Source organism: Stylophora pistillata, chromosome 6 (assembly GCF_964205215.1).
Source record: "Stylophora pistillata chromosome 6, jaStyPist1.2, whole genome shotgun sequence".
NCBI lineage: Eukaryota > Metazoa > Cnidaria > Anthozoa > Scleractinia > Pocilloporidae > Stylophora > Stylophora pistillata.
In genome coordinates, this window is record NC_142524.1 from 32,525,057 (window position 1) to 32,552,390 (window position 27,334).

General features: G+C 38.7%; 3 protein-coding genes and 1 pseudogene across 3 annotated transcripts; 3 read left to right on the forward strand and 1 right to left on the reverse strand.

Annotated features, from left to right (window-relative positions):
* The first annotated feature begins 4,438 nt into the window (after window positions 1-4,438).
* LOC148729475 (uncharacterized) lies at window positions 4,439-6,516 on the forward strand. Its single transcript, XM_088762635.1, has 3 exons — window positions 4,439-4,759; window positions 5,774-6,066; window positions 6,273-6,516. The coding sequence occupies exons 1-3, from the start codon at window positions 4,666-4,668 to the stop codon at window positions 6,483-6,485; spliced, it is 600 nt and encodes a 199-aa protein (XP_088618761.1). The 5' UTR covers window positions 4,439-4,665; the 3' UTR covers window positions 6,486-6,516.
* Window positions 6,517-7,446: 930 nt separating this feature from the next.
* Window positions 7,447-9,985, forward strand: LOC148729476 (putative skeletal organic matrix protein 5). Its single transcript, XM_088762636.1, has 2 exons — window positions 7,447-7,744; window positions 8,376-9,985. Exons 1-2 carry the CDS (start codon window positions 7,682-7,684, stop codon window positions 8,898-8,900), a joined length of 588 nt encoding a protein of 195 aa, XP_088618762.1. The 5' UTR covers window positions 7,447-7,681; the 3' UTR covers window positions 8,901-9,985.
* Window positions 9,986-16,781: 6,796 nt separating this feature from the next.
* Window positions 16,782-18,673, reverse strand: LOC148729477 (uncharacterized; annotated as a pseudogene).
* A 5,728-nt stretch (window positions 18,674-24,401) lies between these two features.
* On the forward strand, window positions 24,402-26,464 carry LOC148729478 (putative skeletal organic matrix protein 5). The gene is made up of 2 exons (XM_088762637.1): window positions 24,402-24,815; window positions 25,452-26,464. The coding sequence occupies exons 1-2, from the start codon at window positions 24,753-24,755 to the stop codon at window positions 25,974-25,976; spliced, it is 588 nt and encodes a 195-aa protein (XP_088618763.1). The 5' UTR covers window positions 24,402-24,752; the 3' UTR covers window positions 25,977-26,464.
* Window positions 26,465-27,334: the final 870 nt, after the last annotated feature.

The following is a 27,334-nucleotide window of genomic DNA, read 5'->3' on the forward strand; positions in this document are numbered from 1 at the left end:
GCCTCATTTTAAGGTCAGTTCTCTCCCTTGATTTTTTCTCATAGTTTATTTTCTGATAAAGCCACAGAAAGAGCGATTCTTTCCCTAGCCATCAGATGTCCCAATGAAGGATGCTTATGGACAGATGAACTTAGGAACAAACGTAAGATTTTGGACCAAATTCCCCTCACTGGCAAAAACAGCAGTACACAAACCGCAACTGAAGCAACATTATCTTTAGTTATTAATAAAGTATCATGGCTTGTCTCACGATTTAGTCACTTATGATGTGGATCGCCACATTTCGACTTCTTACTGCTAGTCTTCATCAGGCGATAAGATAAAGCAGGATGCTCCGCTGTGACTGGCTAGTATTCCACAGTTGTGATTGGCGCGTTTCGATCCTCGGTGATATATAGTGACTTGTTCTCTCGGCAGTCCGCTGTCATACCGCTCTCCTGTTGTTGTGTTTCCTGATCGTGGCCATTCACGCTTAATGAATTTCTATTCCACTGTCTCTGTTGTTGTTGTTGTTGTTGTTGTTGTTGTTAGGGTGAGGTCTTATGAGAACAGCCTCTTTGACTCTGCAAGTGTACCAGTCAGGATTTACATATTGTATCGTACACCAACAAAAATTGTGGCGTGACTATCCAAAGAAACACCTCCAAGAGCATGTCACCGTCAAGTGTCAGTGGAAGATCATCAACTGTCTACATTGCCATGAACCACAGCCAGACTGTCGAATGAAGGTAAAACTAAGCTTGGAAATTTGCATCCACTTTACGGCCTTGACTTATTCATTATCTTTCACAATTATGAAAAAGTCGAATAATTTACGCACAAATCATTATTATGGTAACTTGGTTATATCAACTCAGTTGAAATTGTAAATTACCCACCGTAACGATTAAGAAAGCTGACGTTTCGAGCGTTAGCCATTCGTCAGAGCGAATGGAGGAATTGTGGGTTGTATGTGGGTTTATTATAATTTCAGAGCTGAGCAAAGAGTTTCAAGCAATCTGATTGGCCGAGCAGTTCCTTATATGACGCTATATAAACCGCTCCACGCGGTTTATATAAAATGTTAAAATAAAATGTTAATAAATGTTACTAAAATGTTATGATTTTAGAAATTTCTCTGTTGTTAATAAATGTTACTAACATGTTATGATTTTAGAAATTTCTCTGTTGTTCAGCTCTGAAATTTTACTAAAACAATTATTCGCCTTAGGTTCAGTGAATATTGTCGAATAATTTTTCGACGATATTCACTTCACCTTCGGCGAATAATTGTTAATTATATGTAGAGGCGGAGGTACGCCATTGGTGGGAACATGGCAACGAGAAAAACACGAATAAATTAGTGGATTGAAAAGCCTTCGTTGATACCTGTGGGATTAAGAGTGCCGATTTGAAATATGAACCTTTGTTCACGAGTTTTGCGGCTTTCCGTGTTGCCAAAATGTAAGGAAAGGCCACAGAGTGCCATATGTTGTTTAGAATGATTATGTAAATTAAAGTGTCTAGTGACTGGTTTTGATGAGTCCTTGTCATTCTTTTCTACGTCGCGAAGGTGTTCTCGGAATCGGTCACCTATTCGTCTTCCTGTTTCGCCGATGTATAACTTTTTGCAATAAGTGCAAGTTATGCAATAGATTACGTTGGCGGAGGTGCACGTGAAGTGATCGGCGATCTTAATGGATCGCTTGGGTTCCGATATTTTCTCAGCGGTGTGAATGAAGGGACAAGTTTTGCATCGTGTGCGAGCGCATTTAAAGGTGCCAGGTTGGTCATTAGTTTAGAATGAACTTCTGACCAAAAAATTGCCTATGTTTTTGTCGCGTTTGAATTAAATAAGTGGAGGTTGCGAAAAGATAGTGCCAGTCTCTGGAACGGTTTGAAGTAATTTAGATTTTTTAAGAATAATGGTTTAACTGTGTGGTTGTGAGGGTGAAACGTGAGAGTGAATGGAATGCGGTCGGAATTTTCCTTCTCTGACCTTTGTAGTACTGAATGTCGATCAATAAGTTGGGCACGGTGGTGACCCGCTTGAACGACAGAAACAGGGTAATCACTACATACAAACGACGAAGTCTTAGAAACTGAGAAAAGGGAATGGAATTCTTAACATGAGATGGATGCAAAGATGAATACAACATGTGACTATGCGAGTCTGTGGGTTTGTAATACACACTAGTGGATAAACCGTTGCCTTCAATTAAAACTTCGATATCTAAAAAGGATAAAGAATTGTCGGAAATTTCCCAGGTATACTTTTAATAGAGCCGGGTGAAAAGAATTGACTGCGGTTATGAATTGAATTTCACCGCTGTTGCGGCTCTTCAGGCATAGCAAACTGTGTTTATTGACTTATTACGTCACAGATCTAATTGTAATTACAATGATAATGGCTATTGTAATTCGAAGCACGCGCGAGCAATTAGCGTAATTTCAAATCATTAAAGAACGGGTTTATATTTCGAAATAAAAAATCTCTCTTTGTTCTTTCTCATGACCTCGGAAGGGCCGCGAATCTTGTAAAACGGAAAGACTGTGAACTGAGGGGTCAATCCCGCAGCAAAAAGAATTCTGAGTCACGGCGTAAACGATTAACCTATTTTCCAAAAGGCGCGACCATATTTCTGTGTGAGAAATGAAATGCTGAATCAAAAATAAAGTTTGTGGAGAAATCTGCTGAAACATTGCACATTGCTGTGACATTTTGAGGCGATATAAATATTTTATGATGTTGGGGAGTCACTGGCCCCATTTCTGTGGACAATAAATAAATAAATAAAAGACACTGACGAAAACGTTCGATTACCTGTCATTTGACAACACCCGTGCAAATAAAACTCTGAACAAAAGAGGATTGTGTGGTTAGTTTTTGCTCTGCTGTTTTTGTTTGGTTCATTTTTTCAAAATTGTGAATGAAAAAGGTTGGCATTACTGTATTTGCATCCGAGAAACTGAAATTTTTCATCCCTGGAGATGCACGATGGTCCATCTGGGTGGTCTACCTTGCGAAGGATCTTTAACCCTCCTATACACTTACCCTGGGCTACAATTCGATACAATTAGTGTTTTTCTTTACTCAGCTGTAACTTTCATTCCCCTAAATTGTAACGAAACAAATGCTGTCAAAACGGGTAAGAGAAGGCCAGTGTTTGAAAAAAAATTATCTAACATAAAACAATTAAAAAATTGAAAACTAAAATAAAAGTGTCTGACGTTTCTGTCGTTATCTAAATTAATTTGGGAAGAAAATAAAGAAAGGTTTACACACAAGCAATGAACTTTACGTGAATTTATCGATAAATACCAAAAGAGAACAGTGGGATAAACATCTAACTATAGATTGAAATCATCATTAAATCTACAGTTGGACTAGTTAGAAGTTTATTCTACTATTTGTTTATTCGTTCATGAATTGAGTGATTGATTGATGGATTTTCTTTCATCTTAATTTTTTTCTCTTCATTTTTTTATGCATTTTACGCGATAAGAAGCACGTACCGTATGATGCACGCGCATGCACAATCGCCTCGATGAGCAATTTCTTTCAAGATTAGCGAACTTGAAGGTAGTATAATGAATATACGCATTCCGTCCTGGTGCTGAACGACTTTTTCGTTTGAGGCTCAAAGTTCCTTATTCACAGAAGGCGTTAATGAAAAATACAAGGTTATAACCATCAGCAGTCAGAAGTGATTAAAACGATTTTTCATCTCCGGTTATCTTAAGATATCTTAATTAAAGACTTGTTAAAGTGAATTTTTGTAACTGACATCATTAAGAAATAGTGACAGTTTCCCTCAAGATTGACAATGTGTCTCATTTGTCTCGAGTCTAAATGACATGGAGGCGCCAGTTTAAACGGTAACTGCCAAACACATAAATCAAATTTTAAAGGACCATTAAAGTTGCCAATTCTATTATTATGTTACTCCCATCTTGAGAAAAAAAAAATAAAAGGAAAAACAAGTCGTTTTATCTTTCAGCAAGAGATTTTGCTTTCAATTAGTCTACCAACAAAAGTATAAAGTGTCAACGCAAAGGGATTTTTTTCCCAGTTCAAGATAACGTTTTCTTTCCAGAACTCTAAACCCCAAGAGCCTAACAAATCTCATTTGATACGAAGGAAAAAGTCAAACTCCTATTTCCTGCTCTTGTCGATAATTTTTGGAAATGAAGAATTTGCGAAAAACGTTTTTAAAATGTGACTGGTTCGATTTCTTGGTTCGGTATTACATCATAGGACGGAAAAAGCTTTTTTAGATTCAAATAAGTCGAACGACAAGCACAAGAGCACTTCATTCACAAGTTTAATCTAAACACGGCAAAAAATTAATGAATTTTGAGGCTGAATTACCGGCCTAATTCAGAGTATATTTGTAAATAGGAGAAATATCAGAATTCCACATGCAGTGCGCCTGGTGAATTACAGTGTGAAGCGTTTTCCTGCAAGTCAATAATTAGAACCGAACACCGTGCTCTATGAAATTCCGAAAAAAACCTTGATACTCTGCTGAAGTCCGCAGAGAAAAACTGGGCCTTTCAATTTGTGTCAAAGATAAACAAGAAATCGGTAAACTGCATTGATATCCAAAAAGAGGGACAGAAAAACAAAGACACCCACGCAACCGATAACTGAGACAAACCACATCTACTACAGAGAGAACCGTCATGTTTCATCGTTTTATACGCCGTTGTTTCGTCATTTTATTCGGAGTACCGTTGTCTTTTTTGGGACGTAATGATGGAACGTCTTCTCCAAGAGGTAAGATTCTTTCTGCCTTTACACAAATCGTAATAAAATTATCTCTTAAGTTTAAGACTGACACTGATAGTCGCCATCCCTAACCGCCTCCCGGTTAGCTCAATTGGTTAAGCGCTGGACTGTTGTGCAGGAGATCGAGGGCTCGAGCCCCAGCCGGACTAACACTCAACGTCTTAAAATAATTGAGAAGAATATGCTACCTTTCTATAACATCGATCAAGAAATGGTTAGATATTCTAATCTTCTCGGACAGGGATGAATAAATGGAGGTCCCGTCTCCTGCATCTATTAATTAGTTGATTTGGTTAGGCAGGGGACGTTAAAGAACCCACTTCACGGGATTACTGTGATGTGGTCTGGCCTGTTTACTGAGAATTGGGGGAAGGAGGCATCTGTTATATTCGCCTTTATTTGATTGTAAACTGCTTAGCAATCTGGTAAAGTCCCCCGTACAGTGTTGTAAAGCGCCATGAATTTAAGATATAAGCTATCTAAATAAAAGTTATTATTATTATTATTATTATTATTATTATTATGCAGTATACACGTTTGGATGCTAGTGAGCTAAGCAAGATAGGGCGAAAATTCGTAACCTATCTGCATGACAGGACTGTTAACTATAATAATATCTAATACTACATAAATATAAATGATCAATATAAAACGATAAAAGTGTCAATTGGCCCAATACTAAGATGTTTTTTTTTTTTTAAATGTTCATGATTTACTGTTCGGTTCTTAAGATATCCTTAACTTAAAATGTCCATAAAATCCTGTGCATAAAAATCAAATCATAATGTCATTAAAATTCTTACATAATGTCATTAAAATTATTATTATTATTATTTTTACTATTATTATTATTATTATTATCATCAGTGTCACAAACATACACACAAAATATTATCTCCTGAATAAAGCCAATGGTAGCTTCAAAAGCGGGGAGACCTTGGAAGTTATTTTGCCAAATCTCAAAAAAGACGTCTACCAGTGCTTTTTCCTGTTTCCTTGCAGGAACAACAGGTTTGGAACACAAGTCCAACGTTTCATCCCAGACTTTCAGACAAAGTCTTTTATCAATAGATGAATACTTTTACCTCACTGCCCCTAAGGTTGGAACGTTCGCGGCTTTCGATGACTACGAATGCATCATTTTATGCCTGAGGAATCCTTTATGCGGGTCTGTAAACTTGGCGGTGGCAAAGAAACAAGATGGAAAGATTTGGTGCGAGTTGCTTACCTCTCAGAAGTATAACATTCCTGAAGAATACAGGAAAAATAGAACCTCACAGCACGTTTCCATCAAGGTGGGGATTGCTTTTTATCTTAACATAGACTTGACTTTTTTCTACACACACTATCATTATTCAGTGTAGTTTCTTACCAGGAAGTCAAGTTCTCCAGTAATGAATAGTGATACTTTCTTTTGGCCGGAAAAGGTGGAGAAGTGTCTCATATCTATTTAACCCATGAGTACAAAATGTTTCAAGATTTTTTCTCCTTCTTTCGGCAGTTGCCTTGTTTTTCCTCTCCATGCCAAAACGGTGGTAGCTGTGTGACAAACTATATAGACTACTCGTTTAAATGTGTCTGTACAAACGAATTCATTGGAAAATATTGCGAGAAAGGTATGAATACTCCTTTAATCTGTTATGATTACATTGAAATTAAAAGTTTTTTTTATTATCATATAAAACCACTGATCAGAAGAAGTTCACAACTCTGATGGTATAGATCAGGATGCATGTCACAACCCCCACCCCGCAGAATGATTCTTCATACAAAATAATGCTACCAAGGTCCCTCCAAATACCAATCATGTGCTTGAGGAAGAGTTCCCAAAAGAAAGCAGAACAGTTTCATTGAAAGACCTTGCCTACATCTCGGACTCTGAAATAGTCTTACTGTGAAGCTTTGAATTAAAATAATCAAATCTAATTATCTACTAGAAAAATACCATGAGCCACCAACTCGAGATCCAGCCCGAACACAAATCCTATTTTGAGGTGGAATCCAGACTCGATTGTTCGAGATTTCCTCCGAATTGAAATTTTAGGAGGCATCGAGGATATATCTCGGAGGAACAAAATCTTCCAAACAAATTCTGGCCCCTTTCGATTAGGTGAAGACAATTCATTGCGAGGCTGTTACCATATAACCATAATTTATACTTCTTTTCCGTTTCTGACAATAAAATCTCATTTTTGTCTTTTAGCTCTAAAATCATGTAAGGAAGTGTATGATGCCCACAAGTAAGCGATCTGAACTGTTTGCTCTTTCAAACGGATTTTTCTAACAATTCTATAACTGGTAGTTCATCCAAAATTGTCAGCACAGCTATTAATCTTTAAATTTGTAAAACTGTCCAACTAAGGATTGATTTGTATATCTGAAACCATCCAAATTCCTTTAATCCTTGATTGGACAGTTTAAAAAAAAAAAATAAATAAATAATAGCTTGATTGAGCAATGCACAATTACAACTGACTAGCTATAAAATTAATAAGTAAAAGGAGTACATTCTTGTCCAATTTTGGAAATAATTGTATTCATAAAATTCCTCTTACAGCCCAATTGGACTCGGTATACGGCTTCATCCAATCTTGGCTGCCCCTGGAATTTTTTTTTTATTTCACCCAATTACTTCCAAATTGGACAGCATATAATCCTATTACACATACCAATTACACAAATTAGTTATCTCATCACCTGTGACGCTGGAGACGCAAATGTCACCAGGTACTTAAAATCACATTGGATCCACAAATAGTATTTCACTGAGAACTTTTTAATGTTCTAAATTCATTGAATGAAGAGAACAAATGACTTCCTTACCTTCTCCAACTCCATTTTACCAGATTAAACGGGACTAAACTGGTTTCCCTTCATCTGAGCTCAGGATTAACTACAGTTCTCTGTCACATGGGAGATTTTGGATGCGGAGATGGAGGATGGACGCCAGTTATGAAGATTGATGGTAACAAGGTACCACGCTAAATCGACTTTTCTATTAGTTGTGTGTCATGATAGTCCACTTTATCACACTGGCACTGACTGACTTATTAATAAGGAGGGCGAGTTGCGCGCCCTGTTCATATCTCCGACCAGCCACTTTTTTTTTGTGGGAGGGGGGGTGGGGGGGTCACATGGTTATTAAGAGAAACGGAAGGGGGATCAGTCCTCGTAAACGAAGTATAAGAGGGGTACTATAGAAAATTGACTGCCAATTAGGGGGGTCCGGATAATACTAGAGAACCCAAGGGGGATCAGGTCGATTATATTGTGACTCAACCAAAATCCTCCAGCACCTCTCAGATGATAAGTAATGACCGTTTCCTAACTTAATTGGCTCCAATTAACCAAACGGAACAGTAATCCTGCATGAATAATGCCGTACGTTACGTCACTAAGTCATAAATATTTCATGATCACCAGCTTCCTTTCATTGCCTAATCTTGCTCTCTGAAAGCAGTTTTAAAGTGAATTCCAGACAAGAACAAACAGCTATTTTAGGAAAATAAATTTTGTGATCGTCACAAATGGTCTAAAAAACGAGCAGGACAATGCGGTGGGTAATTCAAAACCCACTAGGAATTGTTTGACATTATTCTCCTAGATGACCTTTCACTATAATTCCAGTTACTGGAGCAGTAAAACTGAATACAACATTACTGGAGGAGAGACTGGATTCGACTTACAAGAGACCAAGTTACCGACCTACTGGACCACACCCATCTCTAAGATCTGCCTCGGTATGAAGATTGGCGGACAGATCAGGTTCATTGTCCTCAACGAGAAGGCCAGCTCTCTTTACTCACTGATCGCTGACGGGAAACACCGAAGCACCTCATTGGGTCGTGACACGTGGAAGAGGCTTATTGGCTCAGAGGCCTCCCTACAGAAAAACTGTAACAGGGAAGGGTTTAATGTTATGTGTGGTAAGTCTCGTTTCTCCAAAGCAAGAATCGGCATCATTACTAACAACCAGGATCACTGCAACTCTTGCGACTCCAGGATTGGGTTTGGTACAGGGGGGGATTTTGATGACTTCAATACGTGCGGAAACGAGGCTACTAATTCACATTCATCGGATAATGGAGATAAACACATAAAAGCCATGGGATACATTTTGGTTCTTTGAAACCAAACGAAAAAAAAGAAAGTTCATTCAAATGTTCAGACTAGATTCAGAATGATTCAGACTTTGGAATAGCTGAAAGACAAAGGTTTTTCCAAAAATCTTGTAAGATGAGTCTTTTTTCTTCCGAGTTTTTCAGATGATTAACTCTTAAATCATATTCGAGTTTTAGTATTGTCTCGTTCGGCCGGAACTTTTTTCTCACATTTTCTTTGCCAGGGAAGAAACTTTAGAAAAATATTTACCCCGATACATTTGGAAACAAAAGATGATGAAGCTTGTTTGCTTTTTTGTTTTGTTGTGTTTCGCTTTTTTTTTTGTCAGAATTTGGTTCGACCCCGTTCACTGCATGGTTATAATGTAGATACGAGAGGTTCTCTAATATCCTAAAGGCTGATTTTCCACAATTTTCCATGCCCATGTTTTTTCCCTTCCCTTTTGTCTGAGAGAACCTTCGACATCATGGAGACTCCAGTATCCAAGCTCGCTGATTATCTGATGGATTAAAAGAAACTTATCTGTTAAGAACTTACAAAAAAGCACACAAAATAATGGGGCCTGGATACTAATAGGATATTCTCAGTTCAACTATTGGCCCTTACGAACGAGAAAAAGAGTCACGCACGCGCGTGCACAGTCATTTTGATGAACAATCTCTTTTAAGATGAGCGAATTTGAATCTGAATGTATATAAACATTAAATCGTGGTGCTGAAAGTTTCTTATTCAGAGGAGATGCTAATTTATGAAATTACAGCAATTGCAAACGATTTTTCCATTTCTGTTTATCTTTTGATGTTCTTATTAAACATCCTGAGTGGTTTTTTGCAACTGACGTACAAATGAAAAAGTGGCAATTTTCCTAAAAGTTTCTAATGTGACTTAGGTGTTGCAGTTCTAATGACTTAGGTGTTAGAGTTCTAAAGTATCTCAATCACGTTCACCAGATAATGTAAAAAAAGGCATTAAAGCCATGGGATACATTTTGGTTCTTTGAAATAAACGGAAAAAAGGAAAGTTCATACAAATGTTCAGATTAGGTTCAGAATGATTCACACTTCGGAAAATGTAAAAAAAAAAAAAGAAAACAAGGCTTTTCCAAAAATCTTTTAAGACGGGTCTTTTCTTTTTTTTTTTTTTTTTTTTTTTTCGAGTTTTTTACATCATCGACTCTTAAATCGTATTCGCGTTTTAGTATGGTCTCGTTTGGCAAGAACTTTTTCCCCACATTTTCTTTGGCGAGGAAGACATTTTATAATAATACTTCCGCCGATGCATTTAAACAAAACCGTTTTCAAAGGCAACGATGTCCAGGAAAAACCCAACAATGTGGAATTTAACCTTAAAATGTTCCCTCCTTCTATGCCAATTGTCGTATTTAGTGAGTTTTACCTCAACAAGTCTCCTAGTTGCGGCTTACAGCACAGCTGCGTGTGTCCTCTGATGACCATATCACCTGAGTCTTCTTTCCAAATAAACGGCATGTGATTATCAAGATGATGAAGCTTGTTTGTTTGTTTGTTTGTTTTTTATTTTGTCAGGATTTGGTTCGACCCCATCCACTGCATGGTTATAAACTAGACACGTGATTTTCCATGATTTTTCATGCCCGTATTTTGCCCCTTCCCTTTTGTCTGAGGGAACCTTCTATACCATTGAGACTCCAGTATCCAAGCTCGCTGATTATCCGATGGAATAAAAGAAACTTATATGTTAAGAACTTACAAAAAAGCACACAAAATAATGGGGCCTGGATACTAATAGGATATTCTCAGTTCAACTATTGGCCCTTATGAACGAGAAAAAGAGTGACTGTCATGGAAGTGTTAGGAATTTATTTATTAAATGTAAATTATTTTTTTGTATTCTCTTAGGATCAGTGTAGTTCGTGATTATTTGTATCTGTTACGTAATTTTTATTCTTCACTTGTGTAAACTGTTGTGTAATTAACCTTTATTGTGTATATCAAATAGTTTTCTTCATTCTTTTCGGGCACCTTGCGTCCATGGGTATTTAAGGATTTGGGTGGTTTGGTACGGGGTGGTTTTGTTTTTGAGAGAAGGTCACCGGCGGTGAAGGTTTGAAAGTTACCAAGACTCGTTCGGATCAGAGCACGTTTTAATCACTGAAGAGTCATTCAGCAAAACCGTTCCTTTACACGACAAAAGATCCATTTGTCGGGGAGCACATGTGTGCCGAGAAGCTGGCCGAAGAAATTAAAGCGCAGAACTTGAAGGAAAAGGAGAAGATTATCTTCTGTTAGACAGTAAGCCAGTGAAGACAACTGAGTCAAGAAAGATCTGAGCGAAGACCGAATTACGTGAGGTTGGAAACTTCTACGTTTAGCTGGGTTAAACGTGAGTTCGGTTTGTGAATTGTGAATTTGGTTTGTCAGTCGTTTGTTGGTGGAGCGTGGTGATTTGGGGACAAGATAAGAACACGGGCGTAAGGTGAAACCCAACCGAACTGAACTAAAAAAAAAAACCTTTTTTTTATCTTAATAGTAATAATCTTGTAAATAGTTTTAGTGTACTGTAGTTTAAGTTAGCGTATTCCTGTAAATTAATTAGATCATTGTATTATCGTTATTGTTAGTCGCTTTATTGTTGTAATTAGCATAATAAATATCTCTAGGCCTACGTTTAGTTGTATTGTGGCGTGTGTTCTCGGGCTCGTTTATGTTCTGTGTTTTGTTTGCGTTAGGTGGCACCCACCTTTGTGGCGCGGATTCGTCACAGTGACGCACGCGCGTGCACAGTCATTTTGATGAACAATCTCTTTTAAGATGAGCGAATTTGAATCTGAATGTATATAAACATTAAATCGTGGGGCTGAAAGTTCCTTATTCAGAGGAGATGCTAATTAATGAAATTACAAGTTAGCTGTCATCATGAAGACAGCAATTGCAAACGATTTTTCCATTTCTGTTCATCTTTTGATGTTCTTATTACACATCCTGAGTGGTATTTTGCAACTGACGTATTAAATGAAAAAGTGACAATTTTCCTAAAAGTTTCCAAATTGACTTAGGTGTTGCGGTTCTCAATTATCTTATGTGGCCAAATTGAACATCAGTCAAAAATAAGACGGCGTCTATCAGTGACATTTAGCAAGTGTACCAAACTGTTAGATCGAAATAACTGCTGCTGAAAATTATAGAGATTGTGTCACATACGACAGGTGGCACCAGAAAACTGTACTGTCACAAGCGGAACTCGGAACTCAAAACTCACTTTACAGTATCAGACTAACTCTTAGTACATGACCACGAATCCTTTCCTCGCAAAGAAGTCATCATGTCCACATTAATCTGTTCTCTCATCCTGATGTTTCTTGCAGCCAAAGGTTTTTCAGGTTAGATCGTCTATATTTCCCCGGCGATATCCAAAACTCTTTTCTTCAGTAAATTTCGTTATTGTGTACCTAGCTTCAGACACTTCAAGAAATATGTTATTCACCAACCGGACTGTTCGTATAGAGAAAAATTGTGCCCATGATTCTATGTTCTGGATACCGCTTAAGGCCGTAGGCCAAGGGCGGTATTCAAAACAGAGGGTACAGTTTTTTTTCCAATACGGACCGACCTAGGCTAGCGATTAACATTTTTATGTTTTTTCTGAAACTTGACGAAATGCGTTCCAAAAGAACCCTAATGATTCAGGGCTGTAATTATGGCAAGATCCTCCATGCAGAGAACAATACTTGAGCGAGTAGACTGTAGAGAGAAACAGTGGTAAAACATTTTTACTGCGTAATGATAAAAGTGATTTAAAATGCTCCTAAGAAAACTTCGAAACATATTTGAATAAGTATCTGTCATGATTCAACACCTAGTAATTAGAAAGCGCGTAAGGAAAAGAAGCTTGCGCACATTTTTGAAAAATAACAGCACTGTTTTGGCAAGTAAACTGGAGTTAAATGATCTTCACGATGACTTTTTTTTCTTAACCGATCTTACGGAAAGAATAATTATCTTCCAACGACGATTAATCTAGAATTACCTCTGTTAAGTTTTAAAATTCAAATGTTTCTTTTGAAGTTGTGAGAGTCTTCTTGTTTGCTTGCTGCACTGGCGTCCGTGTAAAATCTTGTCGTTCTTCCACTGAAAAATTGAAGTCAAATCAGACGCTTTTTCTAGTTAGAAACAGGGAGGGTTGTAATGCGACTTTTAGTCATCAAATTAATTCGGTTTCTATTGTGAAATGTACGGTAAATATACCCAAATTCATGAGACTTGCAAAGAAATAGCAAAAGTTTATCTAGAGTAAAAAACTCAACATCTTTAATACTAAGAACAAATTGTTTGGAGCATTCTGATATACATGAATGAACGTTTACTTACATTGATTCGTGTAATTGCTGATTGCAAATACCTCTCGTTTTCACTTTCTGAGTTCCTTTTTGAGAAGGATAATTCAATCACAACTGGTTTTGTAGGCTGTCAATCTGTTTTTAAAAATATTTGGTACCACAAAATCATTTCAAAATCATTTTTTTGCGGAAAAAGCAAAGTGATTAAAAAAAGGTGAGAGAGTTTATTTATCGCCTGAATGTCGTCACCGAAATATTTGCCTACAAATGCTGCCAAGCCGGTAAAACGAAAGATATTCATGAAAATTTTGCAAAGAAGCTAAGGATATACTTGGCGACTCTACACGCAACGTACAGGGTACCGGGCCGGATGGGAGAGTACTGGCCGCTATCGGAACTGATCAGATCGCACGACTTGTAGAATACCGCCCGCGCGCGAACTGAGAAAAAAAGTAGTAGCAGATATTGTTTTAGTTTAGGCTGTATTCGTGGTGTGTAAATTTGTTGTTTAGGAAAAGAAATAAGGGCAATTTCTTTACTTGCTACTTGCTGAAACTTCCAAGACGATCTTCTCTAGCTTTTATAGAGAGGCCGGAAAGAAAACGGAACGACAAGAAGGCCTGAACGAGTGATTTTGGCAGGTGGATAAAATGAGATCAGCTGAGACTTCTCAGTTGAGGTGCTCATAAAGTTAAAATTAACCAAGGAGATCAGTGCATATCAAGAAGCTGATTCAAACAGCTGACTTGCTCTTCTCTCTTTCATCTTTGTGGTCTTTTTTCCACTCATCAGTTAAAGATTAGCAACTGAGAATATTGTCATTGCACTTGCCCAAGGTTCTCGTTCAATGAAGGTTAGCCACTAATTTGGTCAGTTTTCCCTTACAATTTTCCGGTGCCAGGATATATTCGGTACTCGATGGGAGAGAAAACTAAACGGTTTCAACAACATTTTCTGGCATTCTTCTCAGTTTAATTGCTAATTTGTGCAGGTGCCTAAAGTGGTGAAAGTTACATGAGTGTTTTTTGCGATGTGACAGGTTCTTAAAGGAGACTTACCCTGATCCAAAAGAAACAAACAAATGAATGGTTATCTGGTCCACATTTACCCCCGATTTTTCAAATCTTCGTCAATGATTCAAAAACATCGATAATTCACCAATCCTTCTCCCTTTAAGCGAATTCACAATCGCTTTCGCAAACGTTGAACATTTAGGTACCAAAAATAACCCTCCTGGCCACATGCACTCCTTGTAGCAATTATCAAAGTCCCAGCTAAGTGCTTTTAAGCAGTATTTAACAGGTGAAAAACTTGTCATTAAGTCACAAAAGACTCAAGCCCGTTTCTACATAATCGAAGTGTCTGAAATTGCTGTAAGTAAAATTGTAGCTCCATTTGTCTGAGCATAGCACATTGTTAAAAACCTTTCAAAGAGAAATTAATTTCCGGGTAAAAACAAACAAAAGCTTATTGATCGTTAACCAGTTTCGCTGAGTGAGCCGTAAATAATAAAAGTCCCACCAGATTGAGGCAAGTTGTATCGATACCGTATTGGTTTTTGTTCTGTCTTGTTACTTTTTCTTCAAATAAGGAGGGACAATGTTTCATCAGAAGTGATATACCGTTGTTTTTACCTTTCTTGAACTTAGAAAATGATACCAAAGTAAAACAGAAGTGATTAAAAGCCATCTCGGATTTTTCCGATCTAAATTCCATTTATTCTGGAGGTCGTCAGAACCGTAAATCGATCGTAAGGTATTTTTTTCAATTTTTCATAGCCATGTTCAAAGAACGAAAACAAAGTTACAGCATAGTTGAGCTTTTTTCAGAGGATACTAACTCTTTATTGTGGTGCGCTGTTCAGAATCTTAGAATTTAGCATAAGCGATATTGGAAACTGAATGGAAATATTTTTGGTTTAAATGTACTCTGATCTTATGAGAAAGGCGCTTTTCTACTTTTAACCTTAGCTCAGGTTTTGAGTGCATAATTATCTATATTGCCATAATTAATTTTTTTTTTTTTTTTAATTTTTCATTTCCGCGGGAAAAAAAATACTGGGCCTTTCAATTTGTGCAAAAGATAAACAAGACCTCCATAAACTGCATTCATATTCAAAAAGAGGGATGGTAGACTGAAAGCTGCCACAGCAGCACTGTTCTCCCACCCACGCAACTGACAACTGAGTCAAACCAGAGAGCATCATAATGTTTCATAGTTTCATAGGGGCATATGGTATTTCGAGCACTGGACTGGACTGGACTGGACTAGTAAAACGCGGACTAGTAAAACGAGGACTAGTAAAACGCGGACTAGTAAAACGAGCACTAGTAAAACGCGCACTGGTAAAACGCGCACTAGTAAAACGCGCACTAGTAACACGCGCACTAGTAAAATGCGGACTAGTAAAACGCAGACCTTGGAATCTCTTCTAAGTGTTTCAAAATTGCGGAGACTAGTCTCGTCGTGTTTGTGACCCTTGGAAGCGATGAGCGACTGGACAATGGCGGTCTCGTCAAAATACACACAAGACCTTTCCGTCCAAATCGTTGGTACAAATTATTTAAATCCTCATATCTTAGGCCACTGCCAGCAATTTTTTTCGGCAATGCTTTGCTTTATTGGGCTATCCGCAAGACCTGGGTTGTACAGCTTTCCTCGAAAAGACAGGAGTCTGTGATGACGGTTGTCAAGATATTTCAGGTCTTCGGCGGTGTCTTTGACAGAGATTACAGAACTTCTGTTCATTAGCATTTCATCAGACAAAGCCAACCTAGACGAAAGCAAGATTCTTCGAAGAGCGATCACGTCTTCTAGGGCGTCGTGGGCATCAAAGGTGGTTTGAAATAAATGTTCGTAAACAGAACTCTGCCCAGGCTTTACAAATTTACCTTCTGCGTTTTGGAGGGAAGAGTGCTTGCTTTTCATGAGTGATTTCATCAGTGTCAGAGTGTCTGCAAACCGGATGGAACTGATAGAACTGAGTTCCGCGATAAAATATTAGCCACCGTTTCGAAGAAGTATTGGAATATCAAATGTGGCGGCGTTGTGTCCAGCCAAGATTGTGCAAACGGGCTTTGTGGACCGTGTTGAAGCTGAATCTATGCTGGCCCACAAAAAAGTTAAGAACTGCTTAAGTACTTGCGATAACTCAAAGGCTTCTACTAGTCGATTATTATTGAAAAGTCGGCGGATTCCATTGACAGTTTTAACTGTAAGTTTGTTGACCTTTGACGCGTGAGAATCTATGTCTCTGGTTGGTAGAATATAGCATGAGAATTGTTTAACTGATCTATCCACGGCAGCGAGCTGACATTTCGGAACTGCATTTTCGTACTGTTCTTGTTGTTGTTTCGTGATAGCAGCGGTTATATCATAAAGATCAGTGATTGAAAGTTCAGAATTGTTCAACTCCAATGTTTTCGCACAAGAGTTTAGGTTCAGGCCAATGCCACTTTCATACATGGTACCTTCTTTGCCCTCATTTTTCGATGTTTCTGAAATCTGGTGTTTGTGTAATTGTGATAGACGTCGCTTGAATGCAACCGTTGATTTCCTTTGTTTCTCCTTCGAACTTTTCTGGTCCATTTTCGTATTATGGTCTACACAGAAAAGACCTGGCTCTATGTTAAGTGACGCTAGAGTTTGAGGAATGTACCTGTAACCTAAATTTACTTGAGAGACACTGCAGGACACTCGATAATCATTGCTTTCACTTCCCCCGTAAAAGTGAAGTTTGGGGTTCTTCGAGCCCACCACATTGTTCAGAGACTCATTATATTGAGAATTTGCTGCAGGTGCAAGTTTGTTTATAACAATGTCTGTGCTATATTCATCAAAGAGAGATTTCAGGGCTGATTGAAGGCTATCTCCTTGGAGGTCTTTCCCAAAGGGAAGATCTCTGGGACAATAATGAGAAAGGTCTTTCTTGTATCGACACCATTTTTCTCTACAACAGTATGGTCACCAAATGCATGAGGCACAATGCTTTGAATTGCAGATTTCATGTTTGTAGCATCCCCCTTATTTTGTGCAATACAGTATGTAAAGGATTTGACAAGGTAATTTGTGACTTTCTGTGACAACACTGAACTGTTGGGGAACTTATTTCGTTGGCTCAAGTTGTATAAGCATGTTGTAAGGGATCTTTTTATGTGAACTGTATAACTCCATTTTTCCACACCATGGAGTACCTTTTGCTTTAGGTGAGATTCAGTCATTGAATCATCATCCCCGGTGTAAATTGAAAATTTGACATTCGATTTAGTTACCTTATTGAAAAGTTCAACTGCAGCTAAAGGCTCCATTGACTTTGAAGAGCCCGAATGATTTTTTCTACAGTCGTAGTCATTTGGTTGTTTTCCTGCCTCTTTAGCTTCATCACAGGAGCGGCACATTTTATTTTTTGTTGTGTAGTCAAGGACCTTACCAGTTGAAAGGCCCATGACTACAGCATGTCCGGTCTTAGAGTTGAAACCTCGCCCCTGTTTCTGCTACCCCATGTCGCAAGAACAGGCAATAGGTACCAAATTGTTCTGGTCAGGCTTGTTACCATCTTCAATTGCCTTCTCTCGTTCAAGGTTTAGGAATTGCTGGCAACTATTCTTTGCTACTAGCTCTATTGCCTTTCCAGCTTCCCTTTCCCGATTTTTAAAAGTTGATGAGTTCAGTGCAGGCACATTGAGGATTGAAAGTGAATTGTTTAAATGGGTGTTGCCCACTCATGTGTGTAAACAGCCAAGGGCAGCTCTCGTGTTCACATCAAAGGTCAATGGACCGCGTGCACCGGATCTGTGCTCTTTTGATGTTTTAATGGTGTTTTCTGCATTGCATTCGCTGCGTATAACAGTAAACGTGCTTGCCAATCCACTGTGCTGTTCTTCAATAACATTGCCAAGAGACAAAGGGCCTAGAAATATTGTAAAATACACTGTAAACTAGCAGGGAAAAAGACTCCATCCACAGTATTTTTATGTTCTTTTATATGATAATGGTGTAAAATATGCTGTAGTGCAGTTAAAAATAGTGAGAATTTACCACAATGACAAAATGAGCGTGAAGGCCCCCCTTTGCAAGACTAATAAATGTAGATGTAGATTCCTTCAGACCATCTGTAAGGGTTTCTAAGTCCACCAGTCTCGATCCTTGTGGCAGGTTCGCCTTCCTCTTAGCTTTATTCTGCTGATGGGAATCAGGGTTGGAGTCAGCAGGACAGGTAGGCCGATAATTAGGACAACCTTGGCAGGATAATCTTACCAAAAATTAAGACTTCCGAATAAAGAAAAATGTACCGACCTCACGTGCTCGTGTCATTCGTTTTGCTGGGGGTTCATTTTCCTTGGATATGTTATCATACTGGAGCTTCCTTTTGGCATTCCACGTTTTGAACCCTTCGTGTAACCTTTTTATTTTTGTTTCTTTTCTGGTTTCGATCGCTTCCACCTTCCGAAAGCGACCTGACGCATTACGGATGTAATGCTTAACGGATGTAATGCTTTTACCGGCGGGATTAAAACTTAAACCTGTGCGCCGCAAAGTTCTTGTGCGGGACTGTAGGGAACATCGGAAACAGTCATTTTATATGGCACTCACTACGCTGGACTGGAATGACGTCCTCAATGAGGTGGACATAAACAAGGCGGTCGAGGTGCTTGAGGCAAAGATTCGTGCAGTGATGAATAAGTTTATGCCGCAAAAATCTGTACGCATGTCATCGCGTGACCTAGTTTGGATGTCCCCATTAGTCAAGTGTATGCTGACGACTAAGTCCCATATATCTTTAAACAACAAGGAACGTCTGTCTTTATTTAATAAGCGCATTTCTGAGCTGATAACCGAGAACAGAAGAAAACTGGCTGCCATTGGTAGCGGTGAGTGGTGGAAGGGCGTGGACGCCCTATCGCAGCGTCGCAGGTCATCGTTGATAAATTTGGACAAGAACTCTCTAGTTCGTCTGAACGACTACTTCGCCAACCTGTGCTATGATGACACTTACGTTAGACCTAGTGATATGGATATCCCGGACAGTGTAAAGCCCCTGAAAATATCTGAGCGGTGTGTCTGGAATACCTTAGTTCATGTAAAGGAAACGGCAACGGGACCAGACGACCTCCCGTACTGGATCTGGAAAGACTGTGCTGAGCTACTCACACCAATCGTAACTCACGTTTGGAATCTGTCGCTGTCTACTCATACATGGCCAGACTCCTGGAAAAGGGCAAATGTTAATCCTCTCCCCAAAGTGAACATGCCTATAGAGGACTCAGACTACCGTGGTATTAATGTTACTCCCGTTATTGCCCGGTTGTTCGAGAAGGTCGTGTATCGTACACAAGCACAGTCAGTCATTGAGAACAACCTGAGCCACACCCAATTTGCATATAGACAGGCGGGTAGTTGCACAAATGCCTTGCTCGCTATCCAGCACCAGACATACAAGTATTTAGATGGTAGTGACTGTAGCGCAGTGCGAATTTTTACCATGGACTTCAGTAAGGCTTTTGATTTTGTGAACCATGCTATTTTGTCTGCCAAACTGAAACAGCTACCTCTAAATCCGTACATTATCAATTGGTATCATAGTTTTCTCTATGCAAGACAACAACGTATTGTTAGTTATAATTTTTTAGGACAGTGGAAATCTGTCGATAGAGGAACCACACAAGGTAGTGAAAGCGGACCGTATCTTTTTAATATATTTTTGAACGATTTGGAGACTTTTTTTAATGGTTGCCCTGTGCTTTTTAAATATGCCGATGATTCCACTATTCTTTCGCCTATCACTAGGAATAGTGACCCGTCTGCCGACTTAGTAGGACAGTTCTTAACATGGTGTAAAGACAATAGAATGGTCTGCAACCCTTGCAAATGTAAAGAGCTGGTTCTAAGAAAGAAAAATCATAATGTACTCTACTCTCCAATTCATAATATTCCCCGATGTAATAGCTTCGTTTTACTAGGAGTAACTTTACAGAGTGACGGAAAATTTGATGAGCATGTAAGAACTAAGCTTGTCAAAGCAAACAAGTGTTTACACGTCCTACAAACATTGAGAAAGGAACATTACTCTCAAGCAGAGATTGATCATCTTTTTATATCCATTGTTTTGGCTAATTTTAGCTATGCACTTTCAGTCAATGGGGCATCTGAGTCCGATCTTACGGTTGTACAAAATTTTTTACACCGATGTCCTAAACGCGGTTTTATCTCATTTCTAGTTTTTATCAAGAACCTTTTAAACAAACAAGACCGAAACATTTTGAAGAAACTAAAATCAACGGATTGCCACCCCCTGAAAGACATCATTCCTGTCCAAAAGACATATGTACACAATCTTAGGAAAAAAGGCTGCGCGCACCGAAAAATTAATACACAGCGCTTTATGAACACCTTTGTAAATAGGTTGATATTTAAGCTCCATTTATTGTAATAACATACTTTTTAATGCATAATGTGTATGTAGATTTCTGTAGTTTTTCCAAATTCATTGTAACATAAGATATGTAGTTTTATCTTACGATGGAATAAAGACTTTTATTATTATTTATTATTTATTATTATGCATGCGTTGTGTAAACTTCTGGTCGTTCACTGTCAATATTGTGCTCATTACTGGAAATTATCCATGCCGTTTCACTCTCGTCAAGTAAACTTCGCGATTATGTGACAAAAGTTGTGCACTCGCGTGAAGCCGCCATGTTCGTTTACATATTTGATGCCATTTAAAAGCTCGCGCCATTTTCGTACCCATTCTTCGACGGGCCAAAAAACCCTATTGAGCCACCTTAACATGAGCGAATTTGAATAATGTATATAAACATTAAATCGTAGGGCTAAAAGTTCTTTACTCAGAGGAGATGCTAATTAACAAAGTTACAGATTAGCTGTCATCGTGAAGACAGGAATTGCAAACAATTTTTCTATTTCTGTTTATCTTTTGGTATTCTTATTAAACATCCTGAGTGACATTTTGAAACTGACGTATTAAATGAAAAAGTGACAATTTTCCTAAAAGTTTCTAATGTGACTTAGGTGTTACGGCTCTAAACTATCTTATGTCGCCAAATTGAACATGAGTAAAATATAAGACGGCGTCTATCAGTGACATTTAGCAAGTGTACTAAACTTTTAGATCGAAATAACTGCTGCTGAAAATTATAGAGATTGTGTCACATACGACAGGTGGCACCAGAAAACTGTACTGTCACAAGCGGAACTCAAAACTCACTTTACAGTGTCAGACTCAATCTTAGTACATGACCACGGATCCTTGCCTCGCAAGGAAGCCATCATGTCCACATTAATCTGTTCTCTCATCCTGACGCTTCTTGCAGCCAAAGGTTTTTCAGGTTAGATCGTCTATATTTCCCCGGCGATATCCAAAACTCTTTTCTTCAGTAAATTTCGTTATTGTGTACCTACCTTCAGACATTTCAAGAAATATGTTATTCACCAGCCGGAACGTTCGTATAGAGAAAAACTGTGCCCATGATTCTGGATACCGAATTCCGGATACCGAATGATTCTTGCCGTAGGCCAAGGGCGGTATTCAAAACAGCGCGTACAGTTTTTTCCAATACAGACCGACCTAGGCTAGCGAATAACATTTTTACATCTTTTTCCGAAACTTGACGAAATGCGTTCTAAAAGAACCCGAATGATTCAGGGCTGTAATTATAGCAAAATCCTCCATGAAGGGAACGATACTTGAGCGAGTAGATTGTAGAGAGAAACAGAGGTAAAACAGTTTTACTGCGTAATAATAAAAGTGATTTCAAATGCTCTCAAGAAAACTTAAACATATTTTAATAAGTATCTGTTATGATTCAACACCTAGTAATTAGAAAGCGCGTAAGGAAAAGAAGCTTGCGCACACTTTTGAAAAAGAACAACACCGTTTTGGCAAGTAAACTGGAGTTAAATGATCTTCACGATGACTTTTTCTTCTTAACCGATCTTATGGAAAAAGTAGTAATCTTCCAACGACGATTAATGTCGAATTACCTCTGTTAAGTTTTCAAATTCAAATGCTTGTTTTTTGTTTTGAAGTTGTGAGTCTTTTTGTTTGCTTGCTGCAATGGCGTCCGTGTAAAATCTTGTCTTTCTTCCACCAAAAAATTAAAATCAAATCAGACGCTTTTTCTAGTTAGAAACAAGGAGGGTTGTAATGCGACTTTTAGTCATCAAATTAATTCGGTTTCTGTTTTCAAATGTACGGTGAATATACCCAAACTCATGAGACTTGCAAAGAAATAGCGAAAGTTTATCTAGAGTAAAAAACTCAACATCTTTAATACAAAGAACAAATTGTTTGGAGCATTCTGAGATAGATGAATGAACGTTACATTGATTCGTGTAATTTTTGATTGCAGATACCTCTCCTTTTCACTTTCTGAGTTCCTTTTTGAGAGGGATAATTCATTCACAACTGGTTTTGTAGGCTGTCAATCTATTTTTAATGATATTTGGTACCACAAAATCATTTCAAAATCATGTTTTGGCGGAAAAGGCAAAGTGATTAGAAAGAGAGAGAGTTTCTTCATCGCATGAAGGTCGTCACCGAAATCTTTGCCTACAAATGTTGCCAAGCCGGTAAAACAACAGATATTCATGAAAATTTGCAAGTAAGCTAAGGATATACTCGGCGACTCTACACGCAACGCACAGGATACCGCTCGCTACAAGGGCTTTTCCATTTTCCTTGCAGGAACAACAGGTTTGGAACACAAGTTCAACGGTTCATCCCAGACTTTCAAACAAAGTCTTTTATCAATAGATAAATACTTTTACCTCACTGCCCCTAAGGTTGGAACGTTCGCGGCGTTCGATGACTACGAATGCATCATTCTATGCCTGAGGAATCCTTTATGCCGGTCTATAAACTTGGCGGTGGCAAAGAGACAAGGTGGAAAGATTTGGTGTGAGTTGCCCTCCTCTCAGAAGTATACCATTCCTGAGGAATACAGGGAAAATAGGACTTCACATCACGTTTCCATCAAGGTGGGGAGTGCTATTTATCTTAACATAGACTTGACTTTTTCCTACACACGCTATCATGATGCAGTGTAGTTTCTTACTATGAAGTCAAGTTCTCCAGTAATGAATAGTGATACCTTTTTTTGGCCGTAAAGGTGGAGAAGTGTCTCATATCTATTTAACCCATGAGTACAAAATGTGTCAAGATTTTCTCCTTCTTTCCACAGTTGCCTTGTTTTTCCTCTCCATGCCTTAACGGTGGTAGCTGTGACAAGCTATATACACTACTCGTTTAAATGTGTCTGTACAAACGACTTCATTGGAAAATATTGCGAGAAAGGTATCAATACTCTTTTAATCTGTTATGATTACATTGAGATTAAAAGTTTTTTTTATTATCATACAAAACCATTGATCAAAAGAGGTCCACAACTCTGAGGGTACTGATCGGGATGCAAGTGACAACCCCCACCCCCCGCAGAATGATTATTTACAAAAAATAATGCTACCAGGCTCCCTCCAAATACCAAATATGTGCTTGAGTAAGAGTTCCCAAAAGAAAGCAGAACAGTTTCATTGAAAGACCTACCCTACATCTCGGACTCTGAAATAGTCTTACTGTGAAGCTTTGAATTAAAAAAATTAAAAATATCTTGAGCCACCAACTCGAGGTCCAGCCCGAACACAAACCCTATTTTGAGCTGGAATCCAGACTCGATTGTTCGAGATTCCCCCCGAATCGAAATTTTAGGAGGCATCGAGGATATTTCTCGGAGGATCACAATCTACCAAATAAATTCTGGCCCCTTTCGATTAAGTGAAGACAATTCATTGCGAGGCTGTTACCATATAACCATAATTTATACTTCTTTTCCGTTTCTGACAATAAAATCTCATTTTTGTCTTTTAGCTGTAAAATCATGCAAGGAAGTGTTTGATGCGCACAAGTAAGCGATCTGAACTGCTTGCTCTTTTAAACGGATTTTTTCAACAATTCTGTAACTGGTAGTTAATCCAAAATTGTCAGCACAGCCATTAATCTTTAAATTTTTAAATTGACCAATTAAGGATTAATTTGTATATCTGAAACTATCCAAATTCATTTAATCCTTTATTGGACAGTTTTAAAAACAATTACAAAAATAGTAGCTTGATTGAGCAATGAACAATTACAACTGACTAGCTATAAAATTAAGAAATTTTGGAAATAATTGGATTAAAAAAATTCCTCTGACAGCCAAATTGGACTCGGTATACGGCCTCGTCCAATTTTCATCAAAATTATTTCCAAATTGGACAGGAGGTAGTCCAATTACTCATACCAATAGCAAAAATTAGTTATCTCATCACCTGTCACGCTAGAGACGCAAATGTGACCAGGCGGTTAAAATCAAATTCGATCCACAAATACTATTAGTATTTCGCTGAGAACTTTTTAATGTTCTAAATTCATTGGATGAAGAGAACAAATGACTTACTTGCCTTCTCCAACTCCATTTTACCAGATTAAACGGGACTAAACTGGTTTCCCTTCATCTGAGCTCTGGACCGACTACAGTTCTCTGTCACATGGGAGATTTTGGATGCGGAGATGGAGGATGGACGCGAGTTATGAAGATTGATGGTAACAAGGTACCATGCTTAATCAACTTTGTTATTGCTTGTGTGTCATGATAGTCCACTTTGTCACCCTGGCACTGACTGACTGATTGACAGGGAGGGCGACTTCCGCGCCCTGTTCATATCTCCGAACCAGTCATCACACATTACTAAGGTGGAGAATATGTACATTTTTGGTGGGGAGTCACATGCATGGTTATCACGAGGAACGGTGGGGGGATCAGTCATCGTAAACGTATTTGGGGGGGGGGGCTATAGAAAATTGACCGCCAGTTAGGGGATTCCGTAGAATACTTGGGAGCCTAAGGGGGTTCAGGTCGATTATATTTGTGACTCAACCAAAATCCTCCAGCACCTCCAAGATGATAAGTAATGGCCGTTTCCTAACTTAATTGGCTCTAATTAACCAAACAGAGCAGTATCTCTGTATGAATGATGCCGTATATTACGTCACCAAGTCATAAATATTTCATGATCACCAGCTTCCTTTTATTGCCTAATTTTGCTCTCTGAAAGCAGATTTAAAGTAGATTCCAGAAAAGAACAAACAGCTATTTTAGGAAAATAAATTTTACAAGCAGGACAATGCGGTGGATAATTCAAAACCCACTAAGAAATGTTTGACATTGTTTAACATTATTCTCTTAGATGACCTTTCACTATAATTCGAGTTACTGGAGCAACAAAACTGAATACAACATTGCTGGAGGAGAGACTGGATTCGACTTGCGAGAGACCAAGTTACCGACCTGCTGGACCACGCCCATCTCTAAGATCTGCCTCGGTATGAAGATTGGCGTACAGATCAGGTTCATTGTCCTCAACAAGGAGGCCAGCTCTCTTCACTCACTGATCGCTGACGGGAAACACCGAAGCACCTCATTGGGTCGTGACACGTGGAAGAAGCTTATTGGCTCAGAGGCCTCCCTGCAGCATAGCTGTAACAGGGAAGGGTTTAATGTTATGTGTGGTGAGTCTAGTCACGCCAAAGCAAGAATCGGCATCACTACTAACAACCAGGATAACTGCGACTCTTGCGACTCCAGGATTGGGTTTGGTACAGGGGGGCAATTTGATGACTTCAACACGTGTGGTAATGAGGCTTCTGGTTCAACTTTCCCGGATAATGGAAATAAAGACATTAAAGCCATGGGATACATTTTGGTTCTTTGAAATAAACGAAGAAAAGGAAAATTCATTCAAATGTTCCGACTAGATTCAGAATGATTCAGACTTTGGAATATGTAAAAGACAAGTAAGGCTTTTCCAAAAAATCTTTTAAGATGGGTCTTCTTTTGTTCTTTTTCATTTTTGAGTTTTTTTCGTCATTGATTTTTTAAAACATATTCGAGTTTTAGTATGGTCTCGTTCGGCCGGAACTTTTTTCCGACATTTTTTTTGGCAGGGAAGGCATTTTAGAAAAGTATTTCCGCCGATACATTTCAAGTCAAACCGTTTTCAAAGGCAACGATGTCCAGGAAAAACCCAACAATGTGCAATTTAATAGTAAAATGTTCACCCTTCTATGCCAATTGTCGTCCTTAGTGAGTTTTACCTCAACAAGTGTCCTCGTCGCGGCTTACAGCACTGCTGGGTGTGTCCTCTGATTATGACCATATAACCTGAGTCTTCTTTCCAAATAAACGGAATGTGATTATGAAGATGATGAAGCTTGTTTGTTTGTTTGTTTTTTCTCAGGATTTGGTTCGACCCCATCGACTGCATGGTTATAGTCTAGATACGTGATTTTCCATGACTTTCCATGCCCATCTTTTCTTCCCTTTTTTTTTTTGTCTGAGGTACCCTTCGACACCACTCAGACTCCAGTATCCAAGCTCGCCCATTATCTTATGTATTAAAGAAACTTGTCTGTAGAGAACTTACAAAAAAACGCACCAAATAACGGAGGCCTTGATACTAATGGGATGTTCTCAGTTCAAGTCCTGGCTCTTACAAAAGAATAAAGAGTGACGCACTCGCGTGCACAGGAGTTTTGATGAACAATTATTCTTTTTAGATGAGCGAATTTGAATAATGAATACACTCTTTAAATCGTGGGGCTGAAATAGAGGATATTACATGGCCGCTTGGGGATATGAATTTTATCTTCGAGCGCTGTAAGTTTCTTTCACTCGTTCGCTTACAAACAGACAGACAGACATAGCCTAATTGACCACTCCCCATAGGGGCTTTTCAGGGCCAATACCCACCCATCCCACCCAGGGGAGGACATCCACCACACAGTAATCTCGTGCGTGGGAAATTAACGTCTTCTACCCCTAACCCTGCAGGAGACGGGGCCTACAATTTATTCGTCCTTATCCGAGAACACTAGAATATCCATCGATTTCTTGATTATAGAAAGGTAGTAAATTCTCCTCACTTATTTTAAGACCATTAGTATTGGTTCGGCCGCGACTCGAACCCTCGACCTCCCGCACAACACAATCCGGCGCTCTAACCAATTGAGCTAACCGGGAGGCTAACTTGTGAGAGATACTTTCAGCACCAGGAGATAAAATTCGTATCCC

Coding starts and splice junctions, on each gene's coding strand:
- LOC148729475 (XM_088762635.1), top strand. CDS start 4,666: ATGTTTCATCGTTTTATACGCCGTTGTTTCGTCATTTTATTCGGAGTA. Junction 4,760..5,773: donor TGGAACGTCTTCTCCAAGAG/GTAAGATTCTTT, acceptor GTTTCCTTGCAG/GAACAACAGGTTTGGAACAC. Junction 6,067..6,272: donor CACAGCACGTTTCCATCAAG/GTGGGGATTGCT, acceptor TTCTTTCGGCAG/TTGCCTTGTTTTTCCTCTCC.
- LOC148729476 (XM_088762636.1), top strand. CDS start 7,682: ATGGGAGATTTTGGATGCGGAGATGGAGGATGGACGCCAGTTATGAAG. Junction 7,745..8,375: donor TGAAGATTGATGGTAACAAG/GTACCACGCTAA, acceptor TTATTCTCCTAG/ATGACCTTTCACTATAATTC.
- LOC148729478 (XM_088762637.1), top strand. CDS start 24,753: ATGGGAGATTTTGGATGCGGAGATGGAGGATGGACGCGAGTTATGAAG. Junction 24,816..25,451: donor TGAAGATTGATGGTAACAAG/GTACCATGCTTA, acceptor TTATTCTCTTAG/ATGACCTTTCACTATAATTC.